The sequence below is a fragment of the Cyprinodon tularosa genome, unplaced genomic scaffold (assembly GCF_016077235.1).
Source record: "Cyprinodon tularosa strain WSP-4 unplaced genomic scaffold, ASM1607723v1 ctg729, whole genome shotgun sequence".
Taxonomy (NCBI): Eukaryota; Metazoa; Chordata; class Actinopteri; order Cyprinodontiformes; family Cyprinodontidae; genus Cyprinodon; species Cyprinodon tularosa.
In genome coordinates, this window is record NW_024039484.1 from 910,841 (window position 1) to 936,632 (window position 25,792).

Sequence of the window (25,792 nt, forward strand, 5' to 3'; positions counted from 1 at the left end):
GCGTCACTGACGTCGAGAATGCGGGGTTTCGTCCCTCCCCTGCCGTTGACTCAAACCACACCAAGCGGGACCTGGTCGCTGATCTTGATATTCTGTTGTCCTAATCCCTACTTTTTAGCACCGCTTTTGCTCACATATCTTTACGAATCACCCTAACTGTGATCTTTGAGACAATTTAAAGCGAGAGGAGGGCCAGCTTCCCCTCAGACACAGGCAGGCTAACATGAAGCTAACGGACAATGTGCTTCGGAGCTTCAGGGTTGCTAAGGTGTTCCGAGAGAACACGGACAAAATTAACTGCTTTGATTTCTGCTCAAACGGAGAAGCGATTATTTCCAGCAGCGATGACGACTCACTGGTCTTGTATGACTGCCAGGAGGGAAAGTAAGAGCGGTTTCTCTCCAGTTCGTTTTTTTTTTTCACGTTAGCTGGTTGCTATATGCTAGCCACCGAGGCCCGTTGCGTTGGACGATTTAGAACGGAAAATGAAATGTATGAGCCCGTAAATTCAAGTATTTCTTTTCAAATATATATATTCAAATAGCTATTCAGTTTTTACATTTTATTTCAATATTTTTTTAAAGAGTGTTATAGCTCTGTGTATTTTGCTAGTAAGTTAGCTTAATGGAGAAAATGCGCTTTAATTTAAGCTAACATGGTTGAAGATTTGACTATATGACATAAGAAGTTAAATGAGTTTCGGAGCTCGTTAATGCTCAATCTTTAGCCTTTGGGTTAACTGCCGCCATTTCTCCTTTTAGTACATAGGGACCAACTGCCCAGTGCAAGATTTTTGGCGTGTATTATTATAATAAGCAGCTTTATGTTGGGTATAGATCAACTTTAACGTGTCTAAATTCACTCAGATTAAATTTTAAATACCCAGATGCTCTAGTAGATGGGTTAAAGATTTGAAAATTTTACAGTTACGTTTTCTCTGGTAGATAAAAACCATTTATGTTTGTATTCTGGAAATGGAGGGAAAATAATGTGGTTAATTAAGTATTTAAAGACAGTAATACAACAGGACTGGCATCCATAACTATTCAGAACAGCTTGTTGGTTTAATTACAGAACTTATCCAACAAACGGCATCAGGGATGGTTCTGGAAAAGCAGAATGCAGTCCTAGTTTAAAAATCAATACCGAAGCTTTGAACTTGTATTGGAAAAGAGGAATAGCATGATACTGCTACTTCTGCTTTCCATATAATTCTACCAAGAAAAGCCTTTTTAACTTTAACTGATAAACTGGAGTCTTTTATGGAAATACAGCTGTTAAACCTAACCCCAAACTGTGGAGGAGCTAAAAAGATTCACAGTTCAAAGTGGGGGAAAACACACTGAGAGGGTGATGCAGGTCGATAAAACCAAAATAAACTTTTGGCCAAGCAGACATCCGTTCAGTAAAGTAATGTTATATGGTGGTGAGAGCATGGTGCTGTGGGGATGCTTTCCTCCAGCAGGCATGGGAAACCTGATTTAGGTTATTATGAGCTTTTTCGAGATACATGTTTGGGGAGGGGTGAACTTTTGTAAATGTTTAGCATAAGAACACATACAATAGTACTTCTCCCACAACCCCTGTCAAGTAATTGAATTAATAGAAAGGTCTGCTTCTAATTTTTTTTCTTTTTATTTATGACAGACCCAAACGAACTCTGTACAGTAAAAAGTATGGGGTGGATCTGATCAGGTACACACATGCTGCAAACACAGTGGTCTACAGTTCCAATAAAATTGATGGTATGTATTCAGAAAAAGAAAAGGTCAATATATATTTCTCGTTGCAATTTCAGAGTTTAACTTCTGTTCTGCAGCCTCATTTTAAGTCTAAATGGCCCAGGATGCAGGCTGATGAATGCTGTTGCATAATTGGTCATCATGCTGCTCACTGTAGCCTGAGGTAGTTGTTTGTACAGTTTGAGGGTCTGTGATTCTACCCCATACAGGAGCTAACTGTACAAGTGACTGCCTTGCCTACGGTTGAGCACAATCTCCGGACGAGCTTTTAAAACGCCAAGTTGTGTCTTTTCCTCTGTTCGTCATTCATTCGGGTCTGCTGGTGTCACCAAATTTGTTCTTTTCCTTTTAGACACTATACGGTATTTGTCTCTTCATGACAACAAGTATATCCGATACTTTCCTGGACATAACAAAAGGTGAGGGCTCTTCTTATGTTTCCTTGATTGGTTCATGTTTTATCCTGCTGTTTTGTTTTTTTATTAATTGTATTGTTTTTTGTGATCAGAGTGACTTCTTTGTCGATGTCTCCTGTGGATGACACGTTTATTTCCGGCTCATTAGACAAAACTATCAGGCTGTGGGATCTGCGTTCGCCAAACTGCCAGGTTGGTATCTAGCTTTACTCCCCTCTTATAAGCATTATTCGAGATTTGACTTTGAACACAGCACCAAATTTTCTGTGAACTTGTTTTTGTTTTGTTTTTTTTTTAGGGGTTGATGCACCTTCAGGGGAAGCCAGTGTGCTCGTTTGACCCAGAGGGCCTAATTTTTGCCGCTGGAATAAATTCAGAGATGGTTAAACTCTATGATCTGAGATCATTTGATAAGGTATGGGGAAAGTTTATTTTTTTGTATGTTTGTGAGAGATATGTTCTTACTCTGTTATTTAAGCTAATATATAATCTGCAACAAAAACATTCCTCTCACCAACAGGGTCCCTTTGCAACTTTTAAGCTTCAGTACGATCGGACATGTGAGTGGACGGGACTCAAGTTTAGCAACGATGGTAAACTCATCCTTCTTTCAACTAACGGCGGCGCCCTTCGCATCCTGGATGCTTTTAAAGGAGCTGTGCTGCATTCTTTTGGGGTAGGGGAGAGTTGCACTCAATGCTCAATAATGAATAGTATTTAAGCAGTGCCTCGTGTAGTGCTGAAGTGTCAGTGTTAGAAATTGAACTTTATCTTCTATTTAAATCAAATGTAAACCTCTACAGCCAATATTGTTTTATATATTTTTTACCCTATTTAGTTGAATGAACTGTGCTTCATTTAATGTTTATGGACAGCTGACATTTTATAGAGGAGTTTTTCAAAGAAGTTGCATAAAATAACTGGGGTTTCTGGATAAAGTTAAATGATTATAACTTTCAACCAAGCCCACCCAAATAATTCATTAAATAGCAGAAAAATGTTGTGCTCATATGATTGTTTATTCAATGATTAAGAAGCCAAAGGGTTTTTGAATTGAAAGGTTGGTTTGTTTTGTCGATGGATGTTTTTGATTAAAATTAGGCCAATCGCAATTTAATAAAAGACCCTGTGAATAATTTGATTTAAAAATGTTTTGTCATGTCCCACCACTTATTTCTAAAGTGTTTCTTGGGTTTTAATCAATGTTAAAATGTTTTTCTCTATTTTTAGGGGTATAACAACAGTAAAGGTGTAACCCTAGAGGCTTCCTTTACTCCAGACTCTCAGTTTGTAATGATCGGTAAGTTTATGGAAGCATGTATTTAATTATCTTAACTCATAAGTTTAAGGAAAAAGCTCCACACTTCTTGTTTTGACGTAAATTAGCTGTGTAACCAGATCAGATTTTCTCTGATTATTTGTTCACCTTATATGATAATATAAAGCTTTCTTCGTTCTGTCTATTCAACAATAAAATTTAACAAATATTAACTTAAAGGTTAATAAAAACTGCTGCAGATTCCTTAATAAAAGTACCAACAGTTAATTGCCTGACACTTGCTGATCAGAGCTGATCATTTGGGATTTTACCAACTTTTTTTTTTTTCAGTCAGTTTGCTTCCATCTCTAGGGATAGAGACACTCTGGCCAACCATTTATCCACAAACTCACAGCTATGAGGAACCTTTGATTGACCAGTTAACCTAGCAGTCATTTATTATGCTACGGATCTGGCATTTAGCAATAAGTCTATTTGTTATTTAGTTGTCTTGTATTGCTGTAGTAAAATATAATAGAAGAGAAAATCCCTTCATTGTCCCACAATGGGGAAGTTATGGTGTTTACAGCAGCAAAAAGATCCTAGCCAGTTATAGGAATAAATTTCACTGTTGATCTTCTAAGAAATATGTTCTTTTCTAATAATGAGCTGCCCTGTTCTGTGTCGTTTTTTTCTCACTGATTGATGTGACGCAGGCTCAGAGGATGGAAAGATCCACGTGTGGAACGCAGAGAGTGGGATGAAGGTGGCCTTATTAGACGGGAAGCACACCGGCCCAATTACCTGTCTGCAGTTCAATCCAAAGTTCATGACGTTTGCCAGTGCCTGCTCCAACATGGTGAGTCTGGGATGAGAAAGGTCAATCCTCACATCTGCCGTCTTGGATTGAGGAAATGCACTTCAAACAGTTGAGAAAATTATTTTTTTTTTTAATAAAATTAGAGGATTTGATTTTGCCAATAGTTTTGTTTTGATTTTAAAGGTCATTTCTATAAACAATTTTAAAGATTATCTAAATTAAGTTCCTTATTAAAACTGTTTTTAAGGTCAATAATGTTAAAGCCCAAATTCTGATTAACATTTTTAAGGATTGAAGGTTTTTAATCTGTAAACCAGTTATGGCTGTAAGGGATTACAGATTTATGGATTCAATCTTTCAGGCTTTCTGGCTGCCGACCATCGATGACTAAGGACAAAACTGAAGCCTGTGTCGCAGGAGCCAATGGCCAGCAGGGGGCGTTGTAAAAAGAAAATTTATATTCAAGTTGTAAATAATCAGTTGTAGGAATAAAACATGTTGCTGTTTTTTTACATTTCTATTTAAAATTAAATTGTTTTTCTTGTTAAAAAATGTCTGGACTCTTTTTGTGTGTGTGCACAGATTATCGTCCATTTGGTGTGTTTGAAATGATTGTAAGAACAATTCAAAAACAATGTAGTCATCTTTTTTTTTTCAACAGTTAAGAAAACAATAAATGTTGTTTTTAAATCAACTGAAGACTAAACAGGATTCAATTATTCTAGTTTATTGTGTTTTTAATCATGTTTTATTTAGTAAGGTTGAATCTTAAGGTATTCTGAAACCTGATAGGACCTGATCTTTTATTAGAGCATAAACAACTTTCACAATCTGTTGACCATCATTATGGAATCATGTGGAAACCTTTGAGGTGGATAAGTTGAGTAAAGACTCCAGTATAATAAGCCTTTCAGCACCTTTTTAATTTTTCTGTTTCTTTGATCAAAGGGTCACAGTTTACCATTTTATAAATCTGAAGGCCTTTAGATTTACATCACTCAGGTCTTGTAGGTGTAAGAGGGTTTAGGTCATGGTCTTCCGTTCTGTTTTGGCTCTTCACAGGCCAGCACCCCTGCCTGGACAAGCAGAGATGGGGCTAAATTTGGGAGAGGTGATCAGGTTCCACCTCTGTGCACATGACACTGTTCCGGTTACTTGAGCAGTCCAGTACCTTCTCACACTCTCAGCCTGCAGACGGAACACTCACTGGTCCTGATCAGGACTCTTCATACTTTCTTCTTTTGACTGAAAATTTAAGTCGTCTGTACTTAGGGTTTTATTCCAGCTGCCTTGTCTTTTTCCATCGTCGCCTCCTTCCTCCAACGCCCTCCACCCTGACCCCCCTGGCAGGAGGAAGAACCAGCTTGACCGGCAATGTTCCTCGCACTGGTGGTGACGCCGGAACTGAGGCAGTTCCTGGCCAGGGCGAGAGGCGGAGCAGCACGCCTCATCAAAGTCTGCATCCAGGACGGTGAGTGACCCTGTGGATCGGCTGATCCTTTCTGGAACTGTTAGTGGAAATGGCACAGATTACCTCTACCTTGAATTAATTATCTCATTCTTCAGAAGTAATCCTCCGGGGACAGTTAAACCAGTTTGGTCTTAAAATCAAATTGTATATATATGGTCTTATAAGGAAGATTGTAAAAATTCCTACCGTCCTTGAATCTGTAGGCTCAAGATCTAGAAACGCTTAATTTAACAAACATATTTGCAGTGATGTTACTGCATTGACCTTTTCTTGTTTTTAAAGACCTCATGAAGATGATTCAGTGTTGCTCAAACGTAAACTGTTTTCAGTTCAGCAGCTGACCTTAAGCCACCAATGACGTGCCGACGATAATTAGGTTGCCTGGCATTCACAGGGGTGATGAGGCCAAAGGAAAAGTTAGGGGAATTCAGTGAAAGGTTAGTTTCTTCCTCAGGAAAATAAGAACTAAGGCATCTGTCGTCTGAAAGCAGGCTGTAGGAAAAAGTGGATGAAGCAATAGCTTTCTAGGCAACTGGTTCTTCACCATGATGTTTACATGGTGTGTTTGTGTAGAACCAATGTCACGCTGTAATACGACTCATGTCAGATGCAATGTGGGAAGTTTTTTGGAGCTCTCTCTGAACTGAAGACATCAATTGAAATATTTGTTCACATATTTATAGGGTTGCTGTCAGACTGTTGCGGTGAAGAGCTTCTGCTTTAATCTGACACTTTGACAGACAGCCTTCCTGCTCCAGTATCTATGGGAAAACGACTCCTAGCAAAAGCCTGTAAAACCTTTAAGACCTTTGTTCACATTGCAGCCACTTAGTTCAAAGTATTTTACTGGAACTTTATGAGATAGACTAATGAAAAGCGCTGCATGATTGTGAAGTGAAAGGACATTTTTAAAATCATTTTAAAAGTTTGAGTTTTTTAACAATTAAACAAATTAAAGATGTGTGCATCAGCACTCCTAATTGCTGTAAACCAACTCTACCTGAAGTTACAGCAGCACTTATTTTTGCATATCTGCAAATATTTTCACCAGGTCTTAGTCAGACTGAACAAAGAAAATTTGAAAAGATTAGCTTTCATGTTTTTTTACTGACTCCACAGGATTTAGATCAGGACTTCAGGTCATTCCATTTGGGGTTTTCTTGCTGAAAGGATAACCTCGCCTCAGTCTAAAATGTTTTTATCATCTCTAAATGGCTTTCCTGCTTTTTCTAAGCTCAAGCATTCCCACAGCATGATGCTGCCACCATTAGGATTCATGGTGGACTCGGGTTGATGTGTAGTGTTTGCGTAAGGCCAAAAGATTTTATTTAATTGGAAAATCTTCTGACGTGTTTGCTACATCTCTTTGCCGCAAACTGGACTGCAGGTGATATTTTTCAACACTTCTTTCTATTCATGAACCAAAGGCTTCAGAAGTGCATCAGTAATAGCTTTCCCATTTGACTGTGGATGTCTGCAGTCCCTTCAGGAATCCTGTGTTTTTATTCATTACTCCCTTTCTATTTCTTCTTGGGCCAGTTAGTTTAAATGGTCGGCCATTTTTTGGTTGGTTTACAACTGTGACATACTCCTCCCATTTTCATAGGTAGGCCTATGGTTTCTGTTCAATAATAAGGTTACTTCTAAAGGAAAAGTATTAGATTCTATTTAAGGATGTTGAGTAATGATGCTGATTATGATTGCCTGTCGTACATTTAGATAAAATGGTGACCTTATTTAAACAAAGTTATTTTTGTTTAATTTCGCAGTGATTTTCCATTCTGTGTTGGTCCCTCAGTATTTCATTATGACAGACTGAGTTTTGTTGTTGAATAAATTAAAATAATACCTTCATATGCTGATGTTCATTATTTGAAAGTAACAAATCTGATGGTAACTAAATGTGGAAATGTGAATACATCTAATGCAGGATTACTTTAACCATCTTGCAGCTGCATCTTAATATTTAGCTGTAGTGCAGTACAGAGTGCTGTTTTTTTTTTATGCATAGGTGAAGCATCAGGAGTTTCATGAATTTAAATATGAATGTTTAAATTGAGCGATGCAATACAGAAAGCAGGAGACCTCCCCAAGTTGATCACACTCCAACCTCAACCCTCCCCAGTGCACTTTGGTCTCTCTGGTCGCTGCTCTGCTATTTGAACCGGCCCGGGACTCGTTGTGTGGCCTCTTCCAATGTCCAAAGTAAAACTAGATCGCTGCCGCTGATTGCATCACCATAAAGTTAGGGTCCTATTCTACAAGTAATCTTTTTAGAGGCCAAAAAGCCATTAGACCCGCATGGAAACAAATTCTGTTCTTAGCTTCATACTAATTTATAGCATTTAAGACAAGAGAGAATGACTAATGGAAAGTATGTGCATGCAGAGCTGGAATGTATTGCAGCTCAAAATAGAAACTTGCCCCAAGAGAGAGTCAGAGGGGAAACCCTGCACCCAACAAAGGACATCAGAGTTGAGGTTTCTTTCTGTGTTTTCACTTCATTAATATTTTCAGAGGTTTATTAATCTAGTTTTATTTTCAACTCTGAACCTACTCTTTCCTGCTTTTTCTTTATCACGACACCTGAAAGACTCAAACAAACAAGATCTACTTTGTCTTTGGGATGGTTGTAGAGAGAAAAGTTATTTATTGTGTTTATAAACGTTGAAAATTATAGAAGATATTAAGCTTTAATAGTTTTTTCCCTGTTTCTTTTTTTTCTTTTTTTACATATCTTAAATAGCTTCTCTAATTTAATCTAAAAAGCCTCCATCCTTTGCCACAGTGAACAATGCAAAGTGGTTTAGCCTAGTTATCTCTTCTTTCTCTATTTATTACCGACGCTTGCATGCTGCTTAAAGAGAGACTTTGGTATGTGATGAGTAGTGGTCTGATTTTCAGAGCAGCTGGTGCTGGGGGCCTACAGAGAGCCACAACAAAGCTGGGACCAGGACTATGACCACTTCCTGCTTCCACTCCTGGATGACCAGGAGCCCTGCTACATCCTGTACCGCCTCGACTCCCAAAATGCTCTGGGCTATGAGTGGATTTTCATCTCATGGTCCCCAGACCAATCTCCAGTAAGCCACAAAACATGTTCCTAACAATCATTGGGGGGGTACTCTAACCCTAAAACCTGATTTATCACTTAATCATTCCTTTAATGCACCTTTGATTCTGAAGTATGAGAATGTGCAGTCATTACAGCGTTTATGAAGGAGACGTGTTGTGTGAAATATGAATATCAGTCTTTATGTCAGGAAACATTTAATCCCTTTGAATGTCGGACACTGATAAAAAAAAGAAGAAAAAGATCCGTTGTATGTAAAAAGCTGGTTTAATTGTAAATGTTTGGAACATATTCCTCATCGCACCATCAAAAGTACTGCCAAAGCCTTAAGCAAGGAGGTATGGTACATTTTATTGCTGAAACATCATGCTTTTTAATCTTTTTCAGCTAAAGTCACCAAACATAACTCGGTTAATAAAAAGACAGATAAAAAAAATGTTGCTAGATTCAGTCAAACTACACCTTTGAAAGGATGCTGGCAGACTTTTAATAATGCTAGTAAAGGAAAAGCTTCTAGCCAAGCACAGAAATCCATCTTGACGAGCTGAGACCGAGACAATATAAAGCCAATTACTGTAAGGATCATGTAATGTCATGATCATGTAAAAGTCTACCGTATAAGACACATTCACCAGAGAAGTAAAATAAGATGTTACCATCAGTTTAGACATGAGAAAAGTAGATCATCCACCTTTGCTTCCTCTGTTGGATTTATGAGGGAAAGTAGCAGCACTTCATTAACCAACACTGCTAAAGAAGTTTAGTTTTCTAAATGGGTGCACCGAACACAATGCTAAGTGAGAAAGATATCAGCAATGACTCCAGAGAAGATCAACAGGCAAGAAACCATTGTCCACAAATCGGTGAAGGGTTCTAGGGAGTTCACAATCAATTTAGAACAGATTGTTCAACAGAGAAAGCTAGATATCTTTTCTAGCGATATTATCCCCAGAAGTGGCAAAACAGACAAACACTTAACCTCTGACTTTGCAGACTCTTGTGTGTTCAAGATTAAATGTTATGATGGCATAATTAGGAAAAATAGGACAGCTTTACTTTGAACAAATGTCAGGAGAAAGTTGCTTCTCTTTAAGAAAATTGGTGAACAAAGTGCAAAATCAGAACCAAAACACAAGTTTTTCTTCACACAAGTTCCCGTAATGTTATCATCCTGATGTAAATACATTTCCTGCTTCCTCGTTAGAGTGAAAAAAAGATTTCTTTTACCCTCGCAAAACAAATAGCCGGTTTTAGAAGCCAGGGATTATGATGGAAGAGGGGCCGATAATATCAAACAGAGAGAGAAAACAATCAAGGTGTTCCAACGGTTTGGTCAAAGTCAAGCGCAATACCTGAATAGAATTATGTTGAGGAAATGATTATGGCCTGAAGGGTCAAGACTGCCCAAAACAATGTTAGTCAATCAGAAAACAACTACAGCCAGACTGTACTGCTGCTTTTCACTTCGTTATTCACACTTCGCCTTCCCATTTTAGCTTCACCTGTGTTTGATAAAGGGCCTTTTTATTTCCTGAGGTTGGCTTTAAATAGCTTCAAAGTATTTTATTAGTTATTGATAAAATAATGCAACACCTAATAGATTTGAGGTTTAAAAAGACAAATCAGACCGAATAGTTCACGAAACCTGATAAAAAAAAAAAAAGGCTGATTCAGGTTAACAATATTGTTTATTTCAGCTCTTATTTTTAATATATTAACAATCTTTACTAAGATTATCCGTTGTCTTAGGAAAATAAGTTTTTTGAAATAAAAATAAAAACTGGCCATTGTAACTACAAGGACATAGCACACCTTTGGAGTAACTGAAGCTAAATAGACAACTATAAGTATCAATGAATGATCAATCCATGGTGTTTCCAGGTGAAGCAGAAGATGTTGTACGCTGCCACTCGAGCCACAGTAAAGAAAGAGTTTGGTGGGGGTCACCTAAAGTATGAGATATTTGGCACCACAGAGGTGAAAAAACCTATAAATTCACCACTTCTTTTAGGTTTTTTTTTTTTTAATTTTTATGTATAGTTTGTATAACAGCCCTTTTTCTTTATTTACATCTCTAGGAGGACATCTGCTTGCAGGGTTACCTGCATCATGTGTCGTCTTTCTCAGGTCCAGCGCCTCTCACGTTAGCGGAGCAGGAGCTGCAGAGGATCAAAATCACAGAGGTGAGAGGTCAGCATGTCAGCAGCGGGGCCGCCATTGCATTCTTGTGCAGAATTCTTGTGGTTTTTTTAAAAATTTTATTTTAGTTGTTTAAGACCCAGTTAGATGTTGCACATCATCATTAAGAAAGGGGAGAAAAATATAACCTGGGTAAAAATGAAAATTTATTTTAAAATGATAGTTTTGTGCAGTGCATTGACTAAATCAGGGCTAGACCTTCTGACTGTATATATCTGTATATATCTATATCTGTCCCCCAGACTGTGACAATAATTTACAGAATTGTTTATGCTAAACCACACTGCAAGTTTTTTTTTTTTTTTTTTTTACATGTTTGAGCTGTTTTGAACCATTCAGAGATGGACTTGCCGGTTAACTTGGATCATTGCAGTCTTGCAAATGCCTTAACACAATACAAATTAACTATGGCTAATTACACAGTTGCAGCTACGTGAACTCTTCTGTTGCCGTTGTGTAAATTTGACCCAATTTCACAACTTGCAATGTCGTGTATATTCATTTCTGCATTACTGCAGATTTTAAGCATGCTCTGATCTAATTACAAATGGCTATATATATTGAATGAAGGGATTTTCCCAACCGAATAGTTGTGCACCATTTAAATACACACACTTGGAAAATTGACAGCCTTAAAATATTAAATGTTAAGTTCTGTGTTAGTAAAAAACATTTTTAAAAGGTAAACCATTTATTAACTGATTAAAAGTCCAATAATTTGCTGCAAAACCATTACAACTATTTTGAATACAGGTGTGTAAAATTAGCCAGACTTCTCTTACAAAAGGGGATGATTCCATAAAGAAATATATAGACAGAGCTTAAAACCCCCTATGGTAGATCCAAAGTTATGTCCTTGGGATCTTTTTATGGTAAATGTGCATCAAAGAGGTTTGTTTTTCCAACAAAAAGAGGCAAAAAAAAAAGCTGAAAGTCAAATCTAACATAACAGGACACAATTGTTTATTTGGAAAGCCTCTTTATTCAACCAGAGTGAGCTTCTGTCACACAAATTTAAGGTCACAAGCTTAGGAACTGACAGTCTGGTCCAGCATTTCCTGGAAGAAGTTGGGGTGGTCTAGGTTTTACCAGACTGTTATTTTTTCTAAATTGCAGTTATTTTTTTTCAGCAGAAGTAACAGGATATGCACCAATCTCAAAGCTCTGTCTTTTCCTATCATTTTACTCAATATTTCGACTCAAATTACAGGAATTCTCACAGTATTTATTTTCACAAATGTGAGATGGATGTTTGTTTGCTTTGTTGTCATTTTAGTAGACCATCCACTCCTGGAATCCATTTAAATCTCTTTGCCTACTTAATGTTGTCAGACAGGTTTTTATAAAGTGATTTCTTGAATATGACCTAATACTGAACTAATATTGATCTTGGTCATTCATGGTTTGACCAGGGTTGGTGTTATATCATGGCCAGATATCTTTAAATAGCTTTATTTCCATGATTCATTAAATAATCATTTAATGAATGCTTCTTTGTCCAATGATTAAATTAATCTGAAACATGTTTAGGAGGCAAATCTTTTATGACAGCATGTATTTATATAGTTTTATTAAAAAGGTAATGCTTTGTTATGATTTCCTTTCCAGGGCCGAGTGAAACAGGTATGTTTAATAATTGTTACTATATCTGTATGCTTCTATGCACCATTGGCCCAAGATAAAAAAAAAAAAAAAGTTCTGTCACTTTAAGAGTCATCTAATGAATCCTGTCAATGTTATGGTGCCACCTACAGGTGAAGACAGAAATCAGTGTGGAGAGCAAGCACCAGACGCTTCAGGGCCTTGCTTTTCCTCTGCAGGAGTCAGCCAAAAGAAGCCTTCTTCTACTGGCTCAGAAACGCTTCAACTATGTACAGCTGGTGAGCAGAGAAAGCTGTTTCGCACAAACACACAAAGACTCAGACATGTTCCAGCTTGACACCTTTATGTTTACCAAAAAATAAATAGTAGTTCATTTTTCATAAAGGTAAGAACTTAGATCTTTAATGTTTTTTTTTTTTTTTTTTTTTTTTTTTTTTTTAGAGGCTGGATGTGGAAAAGGAGACAATAGAATTGGTCCACTCCAACCCAACAGAAACCCGTGATTTACCCCGCAGGGTTCCTAAAGACACTCCCAGATACCACTTCTTCCTTTACAAGCACTCCCATGAAGGAGATTACCTAGAATCTGTTGGTAAGCCTCTGATCGATGAACCATAATAATCCTGTTTTTCCAACGAATCTATATCTAAACTGGGTGAACTCTGCTTGAGGTTTCTGTAATCACTGCGAGATTCTGCTTATAATGTGAAACAAGAGAAAAAGTAAGTCAAGTGAAAACATTATGTTGCACCACCCTGTTTCTACAAACGGTACAAACAGGCATGTTTACAGTTGATTTAATAGTAAAAGCCAATTTTCTCATGTTTTCAATGTTAAAGTGAATTAAAAGTTTCTGACTGCATAGAGTGGATCTTAAAAATTATATTTGAAAGAAAGAAAAAAAGGACAGGATAATTATTTAAAACATTTAATGTGACGTCTTTCGCAGCTGTTCGATATTCTATACGTGTGCATGTCTTGTTTTAGGCAGGTATGTATCAGAATCCCACATCTTGGTCTGGTAATCTGCCCACTATAGCTTTAAAATCATCAAAGTCCTTGTTTAAGCTGCAGACTGGGCTAAAAAGATCATTCTGAGCCTGAAGTTCTTCAGTCTGCCAGACTTATGGGACATCTGATGTGATTTATTATTTCTATGTTCTCTGGGATACTAAGAATCTAAATGAAAACCATCATCTTTAACTTTCTGCGAGAAATTGGCTTTTTTTTTGTATAAATTGACTGGTATTTGGAGCTGTTCCTGATTTAATTCCCTTTGACAAAAAACCCCCAAAAAACTTAACACAAATTATAGAAGAATCAGGAGAAAAGCAATCATACTGTCACATCCCTGTTTAACTGCCAATACTGTGTTATGCTGTCAGTGTGTTTTTAGTCCCAAACATACAGTATCCTCTGGAACCAAAACGTTAATTTTTCCTTTAGGAGATGTTAGCCAGGCCTGGATGTTTCTGTGATATAACCTCATTCCATTGTCAAAATATGACTACAGACATCAGCATTCTTGTATAGATCACAGCCCGGCCCTAGAATTTCCTGCAGCTTGTTCGGTTGCTGTCGGCTTCCTAACAGTCTCCAGCCTCACCCTTTCTTTTCATCAAATATGGAGAAACATGCTGGTCTGTTAATGTCACGGTTGTCCCGTGTGTTGAATTATTTGTACAATGAGATCATTTTGATGTGTTGAAACTTCTCTACAAACAATGGCTTTAGCTAAAGTTTACAAACAAGCAAATTCTAGGAAATCCATTACGACAGCAGAACACTGTGGCATTTACCCAGATCCTCTACAAGTCCAAGAATGTTGGAACTATATTAAAAGATGTTTAAAAAAAAGTAGTAGTTTAAAGATGTACATATTAAAACAATAACTGTACAAAATACAATCTCCCAGTTTTAAAGATGACCTCATATCAGTGGTTTACTGTGCAGCCGCTCTCCTAAGAGTATGAGCCCCTGTGAAAATTCCTGAAAATAGACCACGATTAAAAACTTTTCAAAGATTTTCCACCCAATGTGACACCTATCCTGTGGAAATCAACCAAAAGTCGACTATAAAAAGTAGCAGGAGCACTGAAAAAATGCATAGGGGCTTAAATGTGATCTTTGTAAAAACACATTTTGATACAATTACAGCATTCAGTCTTCTTGAGTTCACACCTGCCATCAATTACAGAGAATCTGATAAACTGGAAATAAAGGTCAGCTGTGCTCCGAGCAGTTATTCACTCAGTTTAGATCAGTTTAGATAAAGGTAGAGCTTGTAGAAAGTACTGCAAAGCTCTACCCACCCCCCTTTTGACATACATGGAGCAGAGAAGACATTATTTTCTCTAAAACTGGTGAAGAAGTTTGATTGAAATGAGTAAAAAACACTGGAGCAGCACTAGTAGCGTTTATGTGATGAGTCTCTCTTGTTCTCTCCATTTTTCCGAGCTAACGAATGGCTCTGCAAAGCAGAAAGCCACTCATTACCTTTCAAGTAAATATAAAAATAAAAACCCACATTAGAATGTCTGGGTCACAGTCCAATAATATAAATTTGTGATCGAAACCTCCAACACATCTATAAAAGAATACAGTCTCTGCTGTGACATCTGATGGTGGCAGCATCCTTGTTGCTTCAATTCAGATGGAACCAAAGCTTTTTGTCACAGTGGCTAAATTTGGCAACAGTTCTTAATACATAAAAGCTTATTAATTTGGAGAAGCTTTGCAAACCCTAATGAGCAAATGTTTCCAAGAAGTGGGGAACTGATCAACTTTAAACAAATAAAAACTAAATGCTGGAGTTGAATCAAAAGGTGCTTTTAACAGGTAAGTTCAAGGATGTGCACATTTATCCAACTCTTGCTGGATCCTTCTTTGTACACCCTTAAGATGCATCTGAACAGGGGTGTTCTACATCTATCTTTCTGCATTAACTGGGACTTAAGCCCTCACACAATTCATGAAGCCAGAAAAACATCCTTTTCATTGCAGGCTGTTTTTTTCCTGAATGTTTCCTGAACTCATTTCTTCCCAATAAGCGTGTGTGATTGAATTCCTCTGCAGGTTCAAAGCTCCATCCATTCTGCTCATTTAGGATGAGTTTTCAGTTTCCTTTGGATTCTCTACATCCTTTACTTCTAACATACAGCATCATCATTAGATTAGTCAGGTCTTAGAGGCTTTAACTAATACCCTGTGGCCCTTTTGAACCTAAGTTGAATGACTGTTAGATGTCTGTTCATGCTCAAGCATTTTTGAGCTATTTCATTTTCATATTCCATCTCTTTTTATGCTTCTACTCCATAGATTGAAAATCACATTTCATAGATTCCACACTTTAGATATCATTTTCAAGTTTAACAAAGATAAATATTTAAACTTTATTATAAAAAAATAAAAGTATTAATTCACATATTTAGTTTTTCTTCAGAGGTTGGCTACAACTATAAACAGATAATGTATATCAAATTTTCAGATAAAGTTTAATTTAAACACAAAAATAAACATGGGAACAATAAAAATACCCTCCACAGCTGTGTGCATTTGTGATGGCTGATGCTTCCCTCTCTGCAGTGTTCATATACTCCATGCCAGGATACAGCTGCAGCATTAAGGAGCGGATGCTTTATTCCAGCTGTAAGAGTCGACTACTGGAGGAAGTGGAGAGGGATTACCATTTGGAAATTGCTAAAAAGGTAACAGATGGATTGATGGGGAGGAGGGCCAGAACGTTAGATAACATAGCTTCATGCGCAGATTCATTACTCTGCTCAGGCGGTGTATATCTCTCCCACATGGCGAGCATTTCTGAGACAGAATGTCTAAACCTGTAGCTGCTTATTGAGGCTTAAGACATCTGAATTGATAGGAACTCATTGCTAGAAAAACCTGGGGACGAAACAGCTATAACTTACGCAACCAGAAGATTATTTATTTATACGTTGTCCTTTAATGTAAATTACTAATAGTCTGCATTATGATATTATGTATTTTACCTTTCTACATGACTCTATATTCTCTTTTTACTCTTTTTTTTTTCTTCTTTTCATCCAGCTGGAGATTGATGATGGAGACGAGCTGACGGAGGAATTTCTGTATGACGAGGTCCATCCCAAGCAGTACGCTCATAAACAGGCCTTTGCAAAGCCCCGAGGCCCTGCAGGAAAAAGGGGACACAAGCGTCTTATTAAGGGGGCAGGAGAGGCCATTCAGAACAGCTAGAAGCAGATAATAATACATATAAATGGTATCTTATACAAAAATCTGCATTTGTAGGCCTTTCTTACTGCTTTCGAAATATTAAAAATGTTTTTGTTTTTGTTTTTTGGTACACAATGAATTTCTCTCTTGTTCTTGGTCTAATGTTTTACAGACATATTATTACTCATATAAGACAATATGCTCCTAAAGATTTGTAACTTACAAAATATACATGCTTAAATGTTCAAGGAACCCTTAAAACTCAAAATATCGATAAATATTGGAAAAACACAAACAACTGTGTAAACACATTTTGTTTTAAACAGTGATTTCAGATGTTTTTGTTAAGATTTTTTTTTATTTGTATGTCTGCAGATATCCAATATATTTATTAAACACTATGTTAAGCCTGATTGAGGTAGCCATGTTGACCCGTTATGTTGGGTTAGAGATGGGACATTTAAGGAGAACTAAAGCAAACGGGCAGCTCTACCATCAGACACCTACAGTTCACTAATTGCTTTTTTTAAACATCCTCAACGGTCGTAGTTATAAATATAGACACGGAAACCTCGTAAAATAAAATTTGCAGATACAGAAATTTCTCGAGAGAAGGTTTCATGATCAAACGAGACAACAGGTGACATCTCAGGCCACTGTGATGAGAGTGTTTTGATGGGTCAAGACAATGCTTTCAAATCTCTAAAGTCCATATCAACTGTCAAGTATGGCGGTGGTAGTAACAGTGTTCTGGTTCAGTTAAGCCCCAAGTGATAGTTGTGCATTGCAAAATGAAGAGGGGGAGTGCCGTGGTGGTGGCAGCATAATACCAAGGGACTGAATAACAATAATAACTATTAATACTGATGCATTGCACAATATCGGTGAAATTATAAAGATGATGTCTACCCCAGGATTATTGAAGTTCAACTCAGCCTAGTGAGTTAGCAGTTGACTTGTGCTCTGAGAAGGTTGCAAGTATCTGGTTCGAATCCCACTGCCTTCCCTCTAGGTTCCTGAGGAAGACCTTAATCCCTGATTGCAACCTGGGCATCGCACAATGCCAGCCCACCCATCCCAAGCGGATGGGTTAAATGCAGAGGTTTCACCAATGTGAGATCAATAAAGTTCAATTATTTTTACATATTAGGCTCAGAGCTACATTTCCACCACAAACTGTTGCCTAGATTTCCCTTATTGCTTTGGACTGAGAGGGAAAGACATCAAAATGCTTGGAGCAGTCAAAGTGAAGTCAGACTTGAAAAATATGTACCAACTGTATAGTAATACCAAGCTAAGCGGAGGTGACTTCCGGTGGTAGTGGTCTATATTATCTAATGAGGAAAGGGGAGAAGCTTTTAAATCTCAGAATGCAGAACTGTTAAGCACGGTGGTGGCAACATCATGTGGTGGGGCTGTTTCTGTACAATTGATACCAGTTTATTGATTTTTTTTTTTTTTGCACAAAGGGAATCGGAAGATAAAAACAGAGCGCTACCCTCATTGTTCTTCAACCTAATCTCAACTAGACTGCTGGGATTAGGAGTCAGTCAATTGTTGCTAAATAAAAATAATCCTAAAATCAGATTTCTCAATAGACAAACCATGTTCACACTGAGCATCAACCACTGACCTCAATTTTAATGAATGGATTTATCTAATTGAAAATATTAAATAAATACAAAATAAAAAAAAATTATAATAATGAAAAACTAACTTGCTGTCTATAAACCAAACAAATGACCTCCTCCATTTCTGTGAAAGAATTGTGGCAGCTTGGACATTTAGCCGATTATCAATGTGGATAAATGCATAGATATATGAAACCATATGTTTAATGTAATGTTGACCCTTTTTTCATAAACATGCCCCTAAATTCTCTTTTTAGAAACTATTGAAATAAGTTGAAAACTAAATACCATTAAAACTCACATTTATCACAGATCTGGATCAAGATTCATATCCTTGATGACAGGTCAGTAAGTGTCTTGGTCGTGTTACAGAATGGAGTTGGTCACTCATTCTTAGAAAATGTCACATTTGGTTAAAGCTGTTGGCTGACTAGCTAATTTCTCATGGAATTATGGTCAAGTCTGAGAACCGTTATTTCATTTCCAAAACATGTCAGAAATGTTAAAAAGAACAATGAAGACAGGAGGTCATGTGGTGGAATGAACAAAGGGACTTTTTAAGGGTTTGATTCAAGTCTCTGGGTAGATAAAGAGCATCTAAATAAGCAGAAAACTGAAATGGTTTCACTCGAAAAGGTCAAGCTGCCAAAGAAATTACTGATTCTGTTAAAAGGTTCGGAGAATCTGAAGATTTGCTCCGTACTCCTGGGAGGAGAGATAAACCATGTTTGAAGGTTGACCATGAGAGAGCAGGCAAAAAATGTGAAATAAAATGCTACTGAAAGTACATTACAAGGTTTGGACAACTTCTGAAAACCAGTTCTGAAAACCATTCAGTGGTCTGTCACATAAAAAATTAAACATTCTTCCTGGAAAGCATGAATTCAAACATCCAAGTCAAAGAGAAGAGCGACTGTCTGCCTTCACAGATAATAACAGCCAGCGTCTGACAGAGCATGAGTAATCCCTTTTCTTCTTGGATACTGACTGATGATACATCCAAAGCTAAATAAATATAAGACCCTGAGTAACAAAAACGCTGCTAGTCAGAGCAGACCTGCTTTCCAGGAAGGCCCGCTTTATTTCAGACACATGCTGCACATTTTGTTGTGCAGTAATAAAGTAAACTCAGACTTTCTACAGCCCACACCGAATACTGAAAATATTTGTTGAATTGTGCAATGAAAGCTGTTATAAACAGGATTTCAGCTGTTAAGCACTTTCATTTCTCAACAGAAAGCTGACAGACAAATTGAAGGGTGATGCACATCCAGGGCCTAGAGTAAAGTCTTGATACCATCTGAACCATTTCCAAAGTTTTCATGTTAAGGCTGCACATTTACACAGATTTAGTGTGGAATTTAAAGGTCTAGGACTGAGTCTGCAACCTTTCTAATTCTAAGAGCCATTTTACCCCCCAAGCCCAGCCAAATAAAAAGTAAGCAAATAAAGCTGAAAATAAACAATTTTTTTTTTAACTTATATCTGCAATTGAAAATCTGTTGCCATTTTAAAGAGCAAACAATTATTTGCATTTTTAGGTTTTAAAATACAGATTAAACATGAAAGTTGCATAGAGTAAGCAATGATTTTGTATTTTGTTCAATAATTTCATGATAAAAACACATACTTTCCAAGCCAATGAAAGAAAAAAAATATATATAAAAAACATATTTATGATTCCTTAATGCCATTTTGCAGGGAAATTTAAATTCTAATGTTCCTTTGAAACAGGTGAGCTTGAAAGAACACATTTAATATACTATATTCAAAACCATTAGAAGGCCCTGGTTTTTAGCCACTATAAAGAGCCATTATTGTAGAGGGTCCAAGGAGCTGCAGGTTGCAGAGCCCTGGTGTATATTACATGGTCCCTAGATTTTAAACATTTCACAGAAAAGTGATAAACCCATCATCTGAAAAATGGAAACACAGCAGCAGAAGTGTAAAAATATCAAAACATGGCTGCTCACCCAAACTGGAGAAATAATTTATCTTGGAAGCAACCAAGTTGACCGTAGGGGTGAGATGATCTACAGCTCAGGTGGGAGAAGGAAGAGGCCACCTTTGGTCAGCAGAAAATAAAAACTGTACAACTGAATTCTTGTGGTTAAACATGGTGATTGCAGTATTATTCTGTTAGAACACCAACTTCTATTAATATTTATGAACAGATCTACAGATCCCAGTTTTTAGGGTTACATTTTAAAGAGCTTCACACCACTGGAGGCAGGATTGTAGAGTCATTATATTATTTTATTTTATTTTAGTTGCATGAAAGTGTGTTAGGGGTTTTAGGGGGGGGGGGGAAAGCATTTTAAGATATCAACATAGAATATTATTTATCATTTTAACTTTGATGTTGGAGAGTAAATGTTGCAGCTACCCTGGATTTGGTGCTGACAGGTGAGTCCATCTGTCCTCTGAATCACAGTTTTTCCCCCTTTGAATAATAGACAGGAAAGTTGGAATATACGACATTTATCTTAAAGAGAAACAAGGTGATGTCCATTAAGCTATAACTCAGTCTTTTAGGAGCGAAGAAACTCTTCACTCGAGTGAGAAACCCCCTGAAGCGTCTAAAGCCGATGATCCTGAAGGATGAAAGGACATTTCTCATATTAGTGCCTGCTTTTAGTAAAGAAATTATTTTTCAGAAAGTACAGGGTTGTTATTGCTAGCCTAAAGAGTAAGCATGTAGTTATATTAAAGGTACTGCACAGCCTAAGAGGGTTAAATATAAAATAGAGTACAGTAAACAGTCTTTATAAACAGTAAACAGCTGTCTTATAAAAATATTTCTGTAGGCTTTCTGAAAGTCTGAGTGGTCGTTGCGCTGTTTACCTGATGCATTCATTTTCCTTTAACTGGCTATTTTCATATGAATGTTCAACATTGTTTAGATTTTTCACAGATTGTCATATTACAACAAAAAAAAAAAGTGTTTTTTAGAGATGTAACAACACAAGGTAGTGAATGATTGCAGTGTAGTAGGGAAGGGATGAATTGTTACCCGTCTATATGTTTTCTTTTTGTATTATTCGGATATTCCTAAATAGAACTCAGGTGAACAAACTAATTGGTAAATAGAGCATACATGTTGAATTTTATTTTTGTACAGAACTAGCCATTCTGTGAAGGTTTGTTAGCTTATATGAGATGGCAAACATCACAGTGAAAAACGAAGAATTTAGCAGAGAGATCAGTAAGAAACCAACAAACTGAAAAAAACATCCTAAACACACTGTGCTCATGGTGAGACATGGTAGCAGCACCATCATGCTGTGGAAATGTTTTTCTTTAGTAATTCACATAAGTTGTTTATTGTTAGTCAGCAAAATAAAAGGAGCAAAATAAAATGCAATGCTTTGAAAAAAGAAATAGTAAAAGGCATCAGAAGATGTGAGACCGGGGCGGAGGTTCACCTTCCAGCAGGACATCGACCAAAAACAAAGTCAGAGCTACAAAATTGAAAAGTGGATAATCTCAGACAATCTCATTCTAAGCTTAAAGGATTGAAAAGACCCACCCTCTCTACTTTAAAAAAAAAAAAGCACATGCACAACCCTGTACCCGCTCCCGAGAGGAAACGCCGATAAAAGCGTGCAAGAGCATGAACTAGCCCATTTCTCCTTGTGGACGCTCTGTTTAAAAGTTGCAGCGCTCATACAGGCTTACTTTCCAAAACTAGATTGGCAATGTTCCCACTATGTAAGACTCACTACCGTTAAGTGAAAAAGGGGATGAGCATGTAGGGCAGCCCTATGTAAACATATGACCAGAATGATTGACAATTAGGAGGACCACTTATGTTAATGATCCACCCAGTAAAACGAACATCCTCCACTATACCTTTAAGCTTTGTTAAAACTGAAAATGGACCCAAAATACCCCCAGCCGTAGTTGAAGCTAAAGGTGATTTTACAAAGCAGAATAGATGTACCTCACGCTTCATATCTTTTTTACTCATCTAATTTTTTTTGTTTTTGTTTCTAAAACCCCTAATTTCTCTTCCCCTCAGCTTGATTCACTACTTTAAGTTGTCCAATTAAATCAATTCCACTTCAAGTTACAGGGGTTTATGGCTGTGACATAACAAGGTCTGAAAATGGGTATCAAAAAAATTAATGATACCAAAAAAAATTTTTTTGACATTAACTAATTTGTCTTAATGCCCTTAAAGTTTACTGAGCCAACTGCTGAGTAAATTCCTTATTGTTACAGTGTTTTTACAGGTCTGCCTAAAAAAAAAGTCAAACTGCTGCTGCCTGCGCCCTCATTAAAACTAAGAAAGTGAAGCATATCACCCCAGTGCTAAAATCTTTACACTGGCTCCCTCCCCTCTAAGAGAATAGACCTTAAGATATTCCTGTAAATCAATGAATGGCTTCTCCTTCAACTCTACTACCCAGAACCAATAACGGAGAAGCAACTTTTAGTTTTTATGCTCCACTAATCTGGAACATACCCCCAGAAAACTGCAAAAGTATGGATATCCTGAACACTTTTTAATCAAAGTTGCATTTGAATGCCCTATTATTACATATTATTACATTATCAATTTAAGTCTGTAGTTCCACATGTCTTTTCTTTATTATGCCACTGTAATGTACTTATGCTTTCATCATGTAAAGCTCTTTGAATGGTCTCGTTGCGTATAAAGGCTATAAAGATAAACTGCATGGATCTTTCATATATTAAGGTGGCTCATTAAAAATGTTTTTTCTTTCCTAAGCCAATATTAACTGGCACTTTCCCAACTGCCATTTTTTCATCCTTCCATTTTTTTATATCGCTATTTGCTCACTTTGCTACTTAACATAAGCTCTCACTCTATGATAGGCTGGGTTAAATGACTGCAAACAAATAGAACAATCCAAGTAAAAAAATGAAAGACATAAAAACTGTTTGCAAAAAACAATTTCTTGGTTTAAAACTTTTAAAATTGGCTGTTTGTTTGTTTTTTCTTATTCAGGGCTCAGCTATAGTGCAAGAAATGCACATAAGAGTTATGGTAGGCATTGCAAATTAATACACGATACCCCTTTAGCTTGGATGAACCTACAAGATTACTAGAAAATGCAAATCATTGGAAGGAAAAGGTACATAACAGCTGAGGGAAACCTTTGCAGATTTCTGTGAACAAACAATTCTGATTAGTTCTTCAAACAACAGGTTGTAAGGATTTGTTTATTAGAAAAATGATTGTAGATCTAAAGTTTTAGCTGGTTTAGAAAACTTTTACATGTTTGGGAAACGAATTGTGTTAATAATATGAACTCTAAAAGGACATGGACTAATCTATTCCATCTGGTGAGATATAGATTACATTAGATTAAACTAGGTTTATACTGTGAAATACACAGTATAAACCTATTGTTATTTTATACTGTGAAAATAACACTTTAAATTAGAAGAAAAAAACATTACTATGGTTTCAGCTTTAAGGTTCAGACTGCATCTGAAAACATTTCATCTTCATTGTGCAGAACAGAGTTTTTAAGCAAAGTTGTTAAAAAATTGATTTGATATATTCTTTGAATTAAATCTCCACACTTTGCTGGCAATCAGAAACAGACACTTGTCTAGCTGCTAAAAGCTCTACTTAGGCGGCTAAATCCAGGGCCAATCCTACTTGATTAAATACATGCAGATGGACGAAGTTTTCCCTTAAAACTCACAAAGGATGAATTTCTGCAGATCATTCTGAGGACAGAACAATTTTCTCAGAATTTCCTTAATTTTTTATTTTTTTTCTGTAACACCGAGGGAGGACAACTGTTATTCACTGTATCCCAACACCAGCCGGTTCTCAGAGAGTTCTTGGTAAAGGGAGGGTGTTTACACGAGAAAAGTTAGACATGTTCAACTCCAGAGCACGGCCTTGGGTTTTGTGCGGTGTTGCATTGCAATTAACAACCAACAATTGTCTAGTGGTGTGAAGTGGAAAGTAACCAGTGAGTCAGAATTTATGGAAAGTTGGCTGTGTACATAGCAGAACAAGACATGTTTGGAGTTTTTCAAAATATTACATATGCAAGGTTTTTGTGCAACAGTGTTGATGTTTTTTATTTTGTATTCTCAGAATACTTTGAGACCATGTTTGAACAGGCTTCGATCTTGTGAAGCTGACCAAAAGAAAAGTTTTCAGAGTTAGGAGACATGTTAGACAAAAAAAGATGCATGCACTTTAGCTTTTTGTCACTTTAAGGTGAACTACGATAAAGTATCTCAGGTGTCCTAATATAAACCCTTAGTTTAAGTCATAAACTCCTGTTCAGGAATGTCCTCACACATCTAGAACATTTGAATAAACTGAATATAATTTAAAAAAGTAATTCATTTGAGGAATTTAATTTAAATTCAAATACTGAATCTTGTATTAGTTTTAACAGGCTTTAATCCCCTCAAAGCTACATGTAACCTGTGTAATTCTATGTGTCATCTAAATACTTTTACCTTCCACACAACTTTCCATTAATGTGGTAATAAACAGACAACTATTTCAGCATAGATGGTTTGTTGCTTACTTATATAGCTTGCTATTGACTGCCGGGCATCCATCAACCATTAGACCTCCCAATGATTTTGTATAATCTCTATAATTTTGTTAATTTATCTATACAATGCACACATCTTCAGGGAAACTGATATTTGGATACATATTTCATTAATCCTCTTGTAGAGCGTGAGAGTAAACACACATTCAAATATAAACAGGAATATCCACTTAACATGGAGCAACTGAATATATAAAGATCAATCTTAGGTTTTCTTCTATGCATTTCCATATAAGCCACACGGTTTTCTTCTGGTCCAAACTGAAGCAGAAATAATTAGTTAATAATCATTGCCTGCTGCTTTAACATGATTCAAGAGGGGACACAATAAAACCTGCAGATGTTGACATTTCAATAACTGGAGCCAGATTCTTCAAGCCTTCCTGGAAAAGGACATTAAATATTTTTGCTAACAGGCAGACAGTTTGATACGGAGGAGCATTTTTATGAGCTGTGTTTTGCAGCCTGCTGACTTTCTAGAAACTTGTTTCAACTAGAAAAAGCTGTTTCGGAGAAACATCAAAGTGGGAATGCTTTTGCTGAATGAAAAAAGCTGAAATTACCTGAAGAACATATGAAAATGTGATAGGAAGTCATCAGAAACTTCAAACTGCAGAAAACAATTGAATCATCTGAAGATTTTGTAGGGTAGAATCATTTGGCAGTAAAATGGCAGAAACAAACTCATCTTAAAAGCTGCAAAGCCAAACCATACATGATATCAAAAAATGTCTTGAATGTGGGCACTAGAAGGGTCTTAATATAATGTCTCCCAAGTTTCTAGAAAAATGTATAAAGAAATTTTGAA

General features: G+C 36.8%; 2 protein-coding genes across 2 annotated transcripts; both read left to right on the forward strand.

The window, feature by feature from the left end:
- Positions 1-7: 7 nt before the first annotated feature.
- wdr82 (WD repeat domain 82) lies at positions 8-4,781 on the forward strand. The gene is made up of 9 exons (XM_038269369.1): positions 8-384; positions 1,648-1,745; positions 2,095-2,161; positions 2,251-2,350; positions 2,457-2,573; positions 2,679-2,834; positions 3,389-3,458; positions 4,133-4,275; positions 4,598-4,781. Exons 1-9 carry the CDS (start codon positions 224-226, stop codon positions 4,625-4,627), a joined length of 942 nt encoding a protein of 313 aa, XP_038125297.1. The 5' UTR covers positions 8-223; the 3' UTR covers positions 4,628-4,781.
- A 607-nt stretch (positions 4,782-5,388) lies between these two features.
- LOC119772757 (twinfilin-2) lies at positions 5,389-17,088 on the forward strand. Its single transcript, XM_038269368.1, has 8 exons — positions 5,389-5,707; positions 8,612-8,790; positions 10,662-10,757; positions 10,859-10,963; positions 12,734-12,859; positions 13,023-13,173; positions 16,167-16,288; positions 16,647-17,088. The coding sequence occupies exons 1-8, from the start codon at positions 5,611-5,613 to the stop codon at positions 16,812-16,814; spliced, it is 1,044 nt and encodes a 347-aa protein (XP_038125296.1). The 5' UTR covers positions 5,389-5,610; the 3' UTR covers positions 16,815-17,088.
- Positions 17,089-25,792: the final 8,704 nt, after the last annotated feature.

What these genes read in the sequence shown, in the direction of transcription:
- wdr82 (XM_038269369.1), top strand. Translation starts at nt 224, where the DNA reads ATGAAGCTAACGGACAATGTGCTTCGGAGCTTCAGGGTTGCTAAGGTG. An exon ending in TATGACTGCCAGGAGGGAAA is followed by an intron (nt 385 to 1,647) that starts GTAAGAGCGGTT and finishes TATTTATGACAG; the next exon opens with ACCCAAACGAACTCTGTACA. An exon ending in ATCTGAGATCATTTGATAAG is followed by an intron (nt 2,574 to 2,678) that starts GTATGGGGAAAG and finishes TCTCACCAACAG; the next exon opens with GGTCCCTTTGCAACTTTTAA.
- LOC119772757 (XM_038269368.1), top strand. Translation starts at nt 5,611, where the DNA reads ATGTTCCTCGCACTGGTGGTGACGCCGGAACTGAGGCAGTTCCTGGCC. An exon ending in AGAGGATCAAAATCACAGAG is followed by an intron (nt 10,964 to 12,733) that starts GTGAGAGGTCAG and finishes TGCCACCTACAG; the next exon opens with GTGAAGACAGAAATCAGTGT. An exon ending in ATTTGGAAATTGCTAAAAAG is followed by an intron (nt 16,289 to 16,646) that starts GTAACAGATGGA and finishes CTTTTCATCCAG; the next exon opens with CTGGAGATTGATGATGGAGA.